This window comes from Plectropomus leopardus, chromosome 5 (genome assembly GCF_008729295.1).
Source record: "Plectropomus leopardus isolate mb chromosome 5, YSFRI_Pleo_2.0, whole genome shotgun sequence".
In the NCBI taxonomy this organism is placed as follows: domain Eukaryota; kingdom Metazoa; phylum Chordata; class Actinopteri; order Perciformes; family Serranidae; genus Plectropomus; species Plectropomus leopardus.
This window is the reverse complement of record NC_056467.1, coordinates 19,145,826-19,159,054: the sequence shown is the minus strand read 5'-3', so window position 1 is coordinate 19,159,054 and position 13,229 is coordinate 19,145,826. Positions and strand designations below refer to the sequence as shown.

Below are 13,229 nucleotides of genomic sequence, written 5' to 3'. Positions count from 1 at the left end.
CCTCTGTTTTAATTGTGATTTTTAGTTGATAAATCACTACCTTTTTTCTGCACAGACGTCTGCCTTCTGAGCATTCTTTAACACATCATCTTTGAAACCTAACTCCAAACCCAGCCACACAAAAATCCTACATTTACATACAGTTACTCTTGGTAATCCTGCAAAGGGGTGACCAGGATCAGCTAGGACTGACTGGGCCTTTTTCAGCGTTTTGATCCTGTGCACATAAGTCAAGACATGTAAGGTTGTGCCTGCCATATTGCTGCAAACATTCACAATGCCCAGCAACCTGTTTCTGTGCTTAAAGTTACGGTCCACATCCCGGCAGATAAAAGAAAAAAAATCAGAGCGTGTGGTATATACATGTGCTGATGAGCTTTTTCACACACAGCATACATCTGAAGTTCGAAGGTCTGCTTATCATTCATAACGGTGCCAAGATACAGCTTATAAGTCTTCCTGATTTTTTACTTGTGGCTGAAAGCAGTAACAAGTCTCCTAAATGAACAACAATACAGAATGGGGCTCTCTGATAGTATATCATAGCCATGTAGCTCTAAGGGGCTCTTAAATGAAAACAGAAGTGCTGTTGTTACCTGATCTTTGAGCTGCAGACCTTGCTTACCACTGTTATCTTTTTATTAACACCATTGACCACATGATTCTTTAATCCAGATTTTATTATTTTTGCACTAGCCTCCATAGCTGCCTTGTGCATTGGCCTCTGCTGGTCTGCCACAAGTAGGTTGGCAGGTAAGTGCGAATTGCTCTAGAAATTGCACCCATAATATATAGCAAAAAGCAATATTTGATTTTAAAAAGTCCTTTCAAGTCATCTATGTAAAGTTTCAAGTCATAAATACCAAGTCATTGTCAAGTTGAGTTTTCTATTGATGTTCGTCAAGCAATTCTCAAGTTCTCAAATTTTCAACTTGAGTCTGACTCGAGTCAATTCATCGTCTGCTTGGCTCTGGTAACCGTAGAATTGCCAGTTAAATGTTTATAGATGCACTAGTGTCCGGGAAATCATGTCTCAGTTTATCTGTAGTCTACACTTGGACTGGAGATGTACACAAAATGCTTAGTGCTGTTTGTAGTCTGTCAAAAGAGGCACTCTATCAGCTGTTTCTAAGAGTTGATTTTTCCCCACGCATTCTTCCTTCCTGCCCCATTACTCTCTCTCTCATTTCTGATGCAACACTGTGCCAATGTTTGCCTCTGACTGACCAGCTTTGGCTGCTCGGTGAGTAATACAAGAGCAATGTCTCCCTCTGCTGGAGTGTAACTCACATTAAGAAAGAAGTCACTGAAGTGCAGAACATATTACCTGCACAAATAAATATGTTGTGTCAAATATGCATCGGCCTTTGCTCATCCATTCATCGGGTTGTCATTATGACATTGTTTGTGTGCTTTAATAGAACATTTTTTGCTGGTCCAAGAAATGATCTGATCTTCATATGACTTTAATTTAAAAGCATGGTGTCACATGGCATTGCTAATTGCCAGTGCAGATTGAATGGCGACAACACCAATAAGTACCCTCAACATTATTAGAACATGGAAAAACTGCACAGAAAAGTGTATAATTTAAAGAGTTGTAATTGCAGATTATAATGCAAAAAAGGGTGAGTCTATAGTTGAAGCACTTTGAAGCCTCAATTGATGTTGATGGCACTAATTAACAAACCAAGTGCAAATAGTAGCTTCACCATGAGTCTCTGTCTAAGTTTGTGTCACAGTTAACAGTCAAGACTCTGTATATACATTTGCATAATAAATAACACTTTTAAACTAAATCATCAGGTACAAGACCATAAATGCAGTTTTAGAACTGTACTATTATGTTAATGTACTGTCTTCCAATTATTCACTAGCAGAGGGGCACTGTGTGAGCTGCAACTGATTACGAGAAATTTCATGGAGACCTGTGAACGATGCATTGAAGTAGTTGAGTGTACTTTCTACTTAAAGGATGCACAGGCCTCTGTGTATCTCCGGGGAAAAGAAAAGGCCTGGCTTTGGCAATATTCTTTAAATGATAGACCTTTCTTGTAATTATGTTGCTTATGTGTGGCTAGAAAGTTCAAGATCAATGACAATGTTCTAATTATTATTTGTTATGGGCACTGTTTTGTATTTGTTTTTTGAATTGTCAACTAGTATATAGTTTGTTGAAAAAATTTTGAGATCTGCAATGGAACAGTGCCATAAATCTTAATTATTTCGCATTTTTATATTAAAATAGGGTCCAATAGCTACATCCAATATGAAAGGAGTCACACATACAGAATGGGGTTAGCTCATAATTTAACCATAGTGAGAGGTCAACAGTAAATAAGGTGAAAGATAACATAATTTCAGATCCCCTCCAGACATTTTTAGATGACATCCAAAATACTCTGTCTGATACCTTTTTTCTGACAAAAAAGGCTCAACTATTTTTTAAAAAAATTTTGAAAAAAATTCTGCTCTTTCTGAATCTATAGATATGCAAATGCATATAGCAGTTAATTATATGTAAGGCTTTTTGTTTATTTTTTGAAAATAAACAACAAATGTTCAGATTTTGAGTAATAATGACTTTTTAAAGTGATCTCATAGAAGACAATGTGTTACCTTTTTCTGATCTCCCCAGGCAGGTCATTCTACAACTGAGGGGCCCAAACAGAGAAGGCCTACTCATCTTCAGTGTTAAGGTTTGAAAAGTGATGTAATGTAACAAAATAATAATATTTTAATACATCACTGTTTGGGGGCATATCTAGTTTTTGTCAACTTAAACTTTCACTCCACTGCATTTCACAAAAGCATTTAGTTACTTATCACAAAATAAGAAATGAAGGGAGGCTGGAAGGAGGGTGGAAGGGACAGACGTGAAAAGTGAGTTAAGCCCTACAGTATCGAAAGGCAGTGCACCTGCGTAACACAACAGGATGTTCAATTGTTTCTGTTCAAAGTAACGCTGAACACAGCCCTGGGTTTCAGACTAGGAAAAAAAAAACAGCCAACCATATCAAACAAAGTTATAAAAAAAAGTGAGTTTATAAAAATGAGTTTTTAGTAGTGATTTAAAAGAAGTTAGTTGAGGTCCCGAGACAAATTTCAACAGGGAGACTGATCCAGCATTTTGGGGCCCTGACAGCGTTGTAAGTCTCGATTGGGGGAATGTAAGTAGGGTTTTTGTCGAATGACCTGAGATTCTGTGCAGGTACATTGTGACATAAAAGTTCAAAGTTGTATGGTGGTGCTAGACTATATAGTGCTTGAAAAGTAATGAATAAAACCTTAAAATCAGTCCTAAAGTTAACAGGAAGCCAATGCAGGGCCACTAACATGGGGGCTATATGTACTCTTTTGTTTGATCCAGTTAATAATCTTACACCGTTTTAAATTAAAAGCATAAATAACTTTCTCCAAGTCAATGAATGTATGAATGAATGAATGAATCTCAAGTAAGATATTATTCAAAGTTGATAAAAACAAGACTGACCTACATTATTGATATGTTTGGTGAACATTAAATTGGACTCAAATATAACGGACCAAATTATGTTATTTCCAATTTTTCTTAATGAAATTGGAGGAAAATATTTGACATCCAGCTCTTGATTTCAAATTTAATGTCAGATTTAAAGAAGTTAGTCTGTTGGGGGATCCCATCTACAGACACACAGAGTTGAGACAGATAGAGCTTGGACACATAGAGTTGGTAACATTGAAACACGACAGAAAGAAAATTATATATCACTGCTGTCAGACGCAAATCTCCTGTCTTCAAAATTGCTATTCTCAGGACTTGGAGGCAACGCTGTGTTGATCCAGTGGAGGTAGTAGGTGTAGTCACATGCTTTTTAAAATACATTTCATTGGTTGAGAAATGGTAAAACCTACTGATAAATGTAGAGGGGGACCAATAGAATTAATTTATGGAAAAGGAATGAAAACAATAAAATTTGGAGCTACGAGGTTTTACGCCTGACAACAACTATCGCTATCTATCTATCTATCTATCTATCTATCTATCTATCTCACTATTTATATATATTATTTTTAATTTTTTTAAATGTATTATTTATAGGTTTATTTATGTATTTGTCTATTTATTTATTCATTTATTTTTAATGGAAGTGGGAGGAATGCAATAGAAATGGGGGAACAACAGTATTCGACATTGTTAATCTTCCATACACTGTCCCTTCACCATACAGGGTGGTGGGGGTGGTATCTTTCCGCGCTGCGTTTATATAGAGCAACATAAATTTTGGTTTTGAGATTTGCTATGTGTCAAACGGACATTCAGCAATGAATAATGAACGTGTACTGCAATTAAAATACTTTCACACGTGCAGCGCTCACTATCATTACAAAGCACAGAGTGGGGGATGGACAAAAGATGTGCGGCGGAGGGATACAGTGCTCTAACTAAGGCACTCCCGTTAGATAGGGCTACTCTGGTGCAACACAAGGATACAGTCTCTACTGATTTCCTGAGTCATATCTTGTAATACAGTTAGATAGATATCATTTAAGTGCTTCGTCGGAGCATCTGGCTTGTAAGTAAGGTTTATACAAACCTTACATTGGGCGTTTTGTCATCTTCACGGAGCTTGAAGCGTCAACGTGGTAATGGTAAGTAACGTTTCAGGCTAAAGTTAGCTGCGTTAGCTAGCATCGATTTGCGACAATTTCGATATGGAAGCCAAGTAATCGTTATTGGATTAAGGCATATCCTCTGCTTGTCATATAGTAAATCAACATAAAACTAAATGAAAGCCAACGACATATTTCTATATTGTTTTTTACAAGTTCGAAAACGGCAGTAAACAATGCGGTTGATGGGCACTTAACGTCACAAATAATCACTTTGTTGTCAGTTTAGCGCAGTGTAGGTCTGTGGTTTGACATGTAATTAACGTTACTCATCAGTCGATGACAGAAAACAATTATCTTTACTATTAACCATCTGCGCAGCATTACGTATATGTCGTGCCGTAATGCTATATCAATCATGATTTTCTGAAGTGTGTATAAATGCTGCAGTTTAACCTCCGTGCTCGGATTAAGGTTTGCAGCGTTTTTTATTCGTTTGCTTTGAGTCGAGAGTGGGCGTGGTGATGAAGGAGGTAGGCTACTGTGTATAAAAATAGATGTGATCTTGAACCCCATCTCGTTAATCTTGCAAGACAGATATCAAAAAACTCCAGCTAACTGTCTTGCTAACTACCATTTTGATATAACAAGTTGCTGCAACATGGGCAGCAGGCTATCTCTTGCAGGCACATCAGCAGGGCGCTTTGAATGTGTGACATGCGCAACAAGCAAAAAAAAAAAAAGGTTGTAATCGCCACCAATTGTGGTTACGTAAGAACACAGCTCACAGGTAGTTTGCTGCTCAACAATTGTTTGTCATCATGCATGGAGATTATGAAGGTTATGATGCAACATTTTGGGGCTGTGTGCTCTCGTAGCACCACCATGACAGCATCTCCTCCGTTACGTATTGCGCCATAACGTTGAGCCGCATTCTGCTTCTGAACGATCCTCTTTGCCACCCCTCCTTCCTCCCCCCCGCATTGAAGCAAACCATGCTTGGTGCAGTAGGCTTTCAGGACCCGCAGTGCACCCTCCAATAGGGGAAGTAAATATACATATTAAAAAAAAACCTTCTGTGGCACTTCAAATGTGTGCTTTATCTTTAATCTTTCACTACTGTAGTTCTTTGTATTGTGGAAGAACAAACACATGGTCTGTGATGGATGTTAAGGAAACAAACAATGTCCTATTCAGTCACATGTTTGTGTGTCTTGACTGTAAAAAACAGCACCTGCAGCCCTTGTAGTTATCCATACACAATGTGAGAAAATGTGATATAATCTTTTGTTTACGGACGCTTTTTAAAAAGCAGCAAGCCTGTTTTGCTGAGCACTTTTCGCAGCAGCCGTATAATCCTCCATCTGTGCCACGCTCTGATCCAGACACTGCTTGCTTCAGCATCAGCGAATCGGATGGCAGTGGACAGAATGAATACACTGCAGTCTGCCTTGTTCCCTTCTTTTTACCCCCACCCACCCCACCCCGCCTCCCCCAACCAACAGGGTGACTCATTGAAACTGACTCGAGGAACACATGGCGTTACCACCACCTCCAGCTACAGAAATGTTTGCCTTAATCTCTATTTTTAAAAAGGCAAGGAACTGTTCATTTCCGCTGGAGTGTGGCACAGTGTAAGAGCACATGGAGGTAGATGAAACATGATTCTTTGTTTATTTAATGTATTACCTTTGGGATTAGGAGTTCAATTTAGGGCTCTCGAGGTCATGAATAACATGAAAAAGTCATGGAATTTTACAATTATGTTTTCCGGCCAGTTTGCAGGACATTTCTTTTCAAGTTTCTATTTGTCTCAATGCCTTTTTGGTTTTGTTTAGTTTTTCAAACGAAATTAAACCAATTTGCTAAGTGCTGAAATTACCTTTGAATGGCGTCTCATCAGCACAAAAGCACAAGAAAATCTATGTCAATCCAGGTCTCAAAGGGTTAAAAATCAATTTTGAAAAAAAAGGATGGAATTTTGGATGTAATTAAATTTCCATAGTAATCTTCCATGTAATGTAACATAACGGCAAAAATTATTTTCTGTAGTTTACGATGAAACGATGAAATGTAGCTCTTATATATGTGGATGTGTGACGTGTTTTTTTTTTTACTCTCCCGTTAGTTAATTCATTTTTTCCCTGCGTTCTGTCTCTCTCCACATGTATGCCAGCTACCTGAAAATATTGAGAAGTCATGGAAAAGTTTTGAAATTTTGTGCATGAATATGACTGGGAACCCTGTCAATTGATTTAATAGCTTCCTTTAAATGAGTCCTTAGTGAGTACTGTACCATTGTTGGCTTTATTTTATGGAGCAGCTAAGTTCCTGCCATGCCTAATCATGCAGGTTGTTTCCAAGCCATGTGAGAATAATTTCCTAACAATATGAAGGGCTACACACTGACAGGAAGCGCCAGGCACTGTCAAGCAACAGTTGGCTCAAGGGGTGAGTCTATGATGATAAACTGAGCCTCACATCTGTTCAGTAAAAAAGACACTAAGAGGTGGTTAGTTGCGGTGATATTCAGTGTGCTACATTGGCGACCCTGTTCGTGTCTCACTAATTATAGCAGGCGTGTGTATTTCGGGCTTTGGAGTATTTATACCCGTCCCTCATCACACTTCCTCAGCCTGAAGTGGGCATGTTGACTGACTTAGACAGGCCTGGTAAGACCTCACGAGGATGGCAGAATGACATATCAGATGAAGTTTTTAAAAACTTGGTTGGGTGTGACAATGCAAAAGTAAAACATGTCTTAACAGCAGCAGTTTGGAAAACATTGGCACAGTGCTTTTAGCATTGTGACTTTGTGTAAAGTAGTTATGTCTGTTTCTCATAATAAAAAAATAGACTGATAAAATAGTATGTATGTGGTTCGACTCATGAAGCAGTATCAATTGTGGGACTTAGATGGCATTTTAAATAGAATACAAATGGCCAAATTTTGTATAAAATACCATCTTAAATTGAGTGTAAGGCTCAGCAATTAACTTGTCCTTTATTTAGCACCCTCCAAATAAAGGATAACATGTAAAACAGTATTTTAACTCTTTTTATTGCCTTGCATCTGTAAGGATCATCTTTAGCTAGGCCATAGGCAAACACTAGGCCCAGCTGTCAGATAATATCTCAGCCTGTTTTGAATTCATTTGTTTAGAGTGCATTTGCATCGGCATGGATCTGTGTTGATTACACAGTGAAGTCTGCTTCAGGTGCTCCTCACTGGGCCTACTAAAGCTTTTATATGTGTTATCCTTACTGAAGATTTTTCAAGTCCCATCCACCCAAAATCTTTGAGTATCAAACACTCTCCCACTGAAGGCATTAAAGGTGACTGTAAAAAGTCTGTGGTTTCTACTGTGGCAGCTGTCATGTTGATGTAAGTTTGTGTTTTGGTGTTTTTCAAAGAAACAGTCAAACTAACGCCTACCATATACTAGAAGCCCGTGACACCCTCTCACATCTTAAGACAAGATGACTTTTCTGAGTCAAAACTGTAAGATTTTGCAAAGATGGGGTATTGTGGGGTCACTTCTTTTTGCCAGATTATAACTAGAGTTTTTGGAGGTTATGTCCCATCCTGCTTCTGGTCGAAAATATAACCTAAACTACCTTTAAGAAATATGAAACATTAATGATTGTTTACACATCTGCAAAAAAATATAACGCTCTAAACACAAGATAAAAGGCGTCAAATGTCAACTATTTGCGTCAGTACAATCTAAAAAGATAAACCGTATTTGCGTACATTCTTTATAATTTGGATTTGGACTTAAGATAGCTTAGACTGAGTTAAATGACCAATTTACACCAATTTGAGATCATGGGAGTGCACACCAACTGAGGTGAAACTCTTATTTTTTTTAACCGGACATTAGAAATTTGTGGTGTAAGGCTGATGTTGGGCTGCTTCAGCAACTCCAGCCATAGACCATCAGTGAAGCCATTGAACTCTGTTCTTCGAGATGTGTATTAGTTTATGTCTGCCCTAACATAATGTCAAATGAACTCACCTAAATTTTCAACGTAACAACTCATTTCAACATTCAACATTTGATGACTTTTTTAAGTCTAGTGATCTGAAAAAAAAATGTCATTAGAATAAATAATAATCATTAACAGGGCTGTCCGAAATGTTATTTTCTTAACAGTGATTTATCAATGTCTAATTCTTTTGTTAACAGGCTGATCAGCTGACTGAGGAGCAGATTGCTGGTGAGTGCACACCTTTGCCATGTTTGGTTTGTTTTAGGTCTAGCAGTTCCTTAATTCTCCACCAAACCTGAGAAACTGCAATATCTAAGAGGTTTAGCCTTCAGTAACCAGATGTGTGTGAGGATTTAAGCTGGTGGTTGACATTGCTACAATAAAAATCTGCAGAGTCACAGGATGAAACCTCACACGAGACGCTCACATTCATATTAGAAGTTTTGCAACAGCTGCACCAATGCTTTTACTCTAGTGACTATGCAGTCGAATAGATCAGGGATCATCAGCCCAGTGCCAAGCATGTTTTGTTCCTTCCTGGCATTGAATTTGTCATGCACAGACCCTGGTAATGCTCAGCACGTGTTATCTATTCAGACTGTTTGAAAGAGTGAAACAGAAGTGTCTGTATCGACGTGAATGCTCATACAATGCTAACAGTGTTATTTCTGTAAATGTACAGAGTTCAAAGAGGCGTTCTCGCTGTTTGACAAAGATGGTGATGGTACAATCACTACCAAAGAGCTTGGGACTGTGATGCGCTCTTTGGGTCAGAACCCCACTGAGGCCGAGCTGCAGGACATGATCAATGAGGTGGACGCTGATGGTGAGGAAAAGAGCACAAGAAAATTACACTTGAAACTTATAATTACTACAGTTTTAAGGGTTATCTTTATGTCAGTTGTTTCTTTTTTTACAAGGAATAAAACTGACGGAAATTGTCATCAGTACGCACTGTATTGAAATTTTTGGGGTATCGGCAGAATCTCTTGGCTTAATATTACTATTATGACATCAGTATCTCTCTTCAGAAATGTCTTAAAATGTCTACCAAATTACTCCTCCCTGTTTCCTATGTGATGGGCCAAAATTTAATTCTGTGTGCTACAAACGTAATTTCTCATTAAATATTCTTAAATTTGAATTTGTGAGGCCCTATAATTGCTGCAAACAGTCTATTTAATGTATCCATCTATCCATTACCCATTTCTTTTTGTTAGAATTAGTTAAGCTTATCTATGTGAAATTCCACATTTCAGATGTTTGAAATCTTCAAAAATACCACTGAATATGATACTTTGTTTATTTAATTGATGCACTCACCTGTTGGTAAAAAGTAGATCAACCTCACCCACTCTAATAATTATTTTCCTACATTAAATAACAATATTTCACATAATACACAGGACAGCACACTTACCATTATATTTAAATGCAATGCAGAAATAAAAAAAAATGATTTGTCCAAAAATCAGAGTTGAAAACTTATCTTAAATGCCTGATACCTGTGGAAACCCTCTCTGTACATGTAGATACTGACTCCTGAGATCATCTTAAAAGTGGAAGTAGTATTCACAAGGCGGATGTTTGCGTTGCGCTTGTTTTTGTTGCTGTGTCTGTTTGGATAGTTAATTAAATATGTGGAGTATTTCCTTTTGTGCCATGAAAGTTTTAAGTCCTTTTGGATTGATACGCTCAGGTTTTGAGTGTAATTACTTTGTTACCAAAGTAATACAGTTACTGTAAGTTAACTTTTTTTCTGCTTGTATGACTGTGTAGGTAATGGCACAATTGACTTTCCTGAGTTCCTGACCATGATGGCCAGGAAGATGAAAGATACAGACAGCGAGGAGGAGATCAGAGAAGCCTTCAGAGTCTTTGACAAGGTATGTTATGACCGAGTAGACCCAGAAAATAAAGTGGCGCTACACAACAAAATTAGCAACCCTTATTTGAGATCTGTACATCCATTATACCCTTTTTCATGGCGAGCTACTCTTGTTTAGAAAATACAAAGAATTTCTTCATGTAAGAAATTCCTTAATGTTTACAGAGAGATTTGTTCGTGAAATTGAGCCACCCCTCTTTTTGTTTCCTTTGGCCAACAGTTTGGTTAATCAAAAGGCTTTTTGTCTCTGATAGCTGAACCATAATCTTTAACATGCTAACATGCAAATGTTTAGCCTTCAGCTCTTAGTACAGGTGTTGCTAAACAAGTGAAGTTCACATTAATGTAACTGGCTTTAGAGTTGAAGAGAACAGTAAACTCTTGTACTGACAAGACAGTAGGGTTAATGAACGTACACTGGCCTAGCTCTTGTAAGACATCATGGTAGGGTCTCTGAAAATGACATCAGTGGTATTCAGCTTTTATCTCCCGTGTGAAATGGTAAGCAGTGACAGTAGTTATTCTGTTGGCCATCTGCAGGACGGTAACGGCTACATCAGTGCAGCAGAGCTACGGCACGTCATGACCAACTTAGGGGAGAAGCTTACTGATGAGGAGGTCGACGAAATGATCCGTGAAGCTGACATCGATGGTGATGGTCAGGTCAACTACGAGGGTAAGATGCTCTATTTGTTTGCTTTATACCCAAAAAGGCATCAAACCTTTTTTTTTTAAGTTTGCAGAGTATAAAATCAACAATATTTACTACCCTGCAACTGCTTGTGTGTTTCATTTCTTTGCTGTGTATATAAGGGGGTAGGAAAAAAATCAATATAGCATAGTATTGTAATATTTTGCATGCTGATATTGTATCATCACACCAAAAATAGATTTTTTTAAATTATACAAATAATTAATGTTATTAATACAAATAAAACTTTTGGTAGCTTACCCAAATGGTAAAAATATTGTTTTTACACTCCAGTAGATGCATATTGCTGCATGAAAAAAATATTAAAGTCAGATAGACAGACTAAAAATGTGATCATATTAAAAAAAAAACCACAAAAACATGTTGACAACATTTTCCCATTTTCCTTTGGAGACATATTTGTCACAATATATCAAATGTTACTGCAACAACAATAATAAAATTACAATAATATTGTATTGTGACCGAAGTATCGTAATAATATTGTGCTGTTGGTCCCTGGTGACGCCGTCCCCAAATCCTAATAGAACAAGGAACACGTTTGTTGTTATATTACTAAACGCCCTGGCACACCAAAGCAATGTAATTGTCCATAATTATTTGTATAATTGTTTCCTCGCACACTGTAAATTATTATTTTTTCTTTAAACACAGGTTATTTCGTCAATGTGCTAACTTGCTCACTAGTGTCTAGTAATCCATCCTGTTGGTCTTCTGTTTTTCCTTTTTGAATGACTAATATAGTCTTCTGCTGTCTGCTGGTATTGAAAGTTATGTCCTCTTACGCAGACGCACAACATATGCGTTAGCTGGTTGTTGGCCATGTTAATAGTATAACATTTTTGGCGAAACAGGCAACATGAGGCAATGCAACAGTTGGCCTACGTTGCAACCACTTCTTAGATGTCTGTTTGGTGTGTCTGGGTCTGAAGACAGAATCCAGGAAAAAAATCAGTTTCAACATAACCCTTATGAGGGGCTCTCACATCATTTTAATAATGTCTTGTACTAAAAGCGCTAATTGCTGCCAAAATTTCTGAATTTGCATTTGTCATTGAAGCGTTGTTTCCTGTTCTCTTCGCAGAGTTTGTCCAGATGATGACTGCCAAGTGAAAAGAACACTGATATTTCTCTCAGCGTTGCTTGATCACTCTCTTTAAGAACCAAAAAAAGGAACAATTACAAATGATAAACAAACTTTCCCCCCAAATCACTTAAATGTAGAATTTATCAATTTGTGTTCAGTATATCCAAATACTTCTAAGGTATCTGTTTAGTGAACACCAACAGAATAAACCCTAGAGAAGTTAATGGACCAAGCTTTAAGAGGGCCAAAGCCCCGAATTCAGACCAAGATTCTGCTGAGTCACCCAGCTCCTGATTAATTAAGAGGAAAGAGCAACACTGAAAAGGCAGAGGGATAAGAACCCGTGCCACAGTTCGTATAGTGAAGTTGGCTATTTAATTCTTCCCCGTATTCAACAAAGAACTCTAAATCCCGAATTGAGTACTCTTCTTGCATGCACCCTTTCTGTGGCGGTCTCTTGTCACAACAAGGAGGCTCTGATCCCATCAGAGGTAGTGGTCAGACTGTGTACACACTGGAGGTATATACATTACTATATAGCTATATATCTGTAAAATTTGTGTCACTTTTGATTATTGCAAGAGCAAATAGTTGCGATGTAGGGTGTTCGTGGGTGCTCTGTTGCAGAAGAGCATCCTTATACCTTGAAGAGTCAGGACAAGAATGAGAGACTGAAAAGTGCTGATGTTTTTTTTCCTCTTGGGGATGATATGTTGTCTTGTTTTGAGTCGTGGGCTTAACATTGCCTGCAGCACTGATTGGAGACAGTAGTGTCGTGTAATGCTTCGGGAGGATTATTGTGAAAACAACACTTGAGGACTGCAGTTAATATATTTGTTCTGCAATCAGATATCCTGATGATACAATATTGATGTAATGCTTTATAATTGTGTTTCAACTATTAATGTATTGATGACAAACTTTGGTCACCAAATATATCTCTATATATTAGTGTA

At 37.7% G+C, this 13,229-nt stretch overlaps 1 protein-coding gene across 1 annotated transcript; it reads left to right on the top strand.

The window, feature by feature from the left end:
- The first annotated feature begins 4,441 nt into the window (after positions 1–4,441).
- calm3a (calmodulin 3a (phosphorylase kinase, delta)) lies at positions 4,442–12,742 on the top strand. The gene is made up of 6 exons (XM_042486213.1): positions 4,442–4,632; positions 8,784–8,814; positions 9,269–9,412; positions 10,366–10,472; positions 11,015–11,150; positions 12,271–12,742. Exons 1-6 carry the CDS (start codon positions 4,630–4,632, stop codon positions 12,297–12,299), a joined length of 450 nt encoding a protein of 149 aa, XP_042342147.1. The 5' UTR covers positions 4,442–4,629; the 3' UTR covers positions 12,300–12,742.
- Positions 12,743–13,229: the final 487 nt, after the last annotated feature.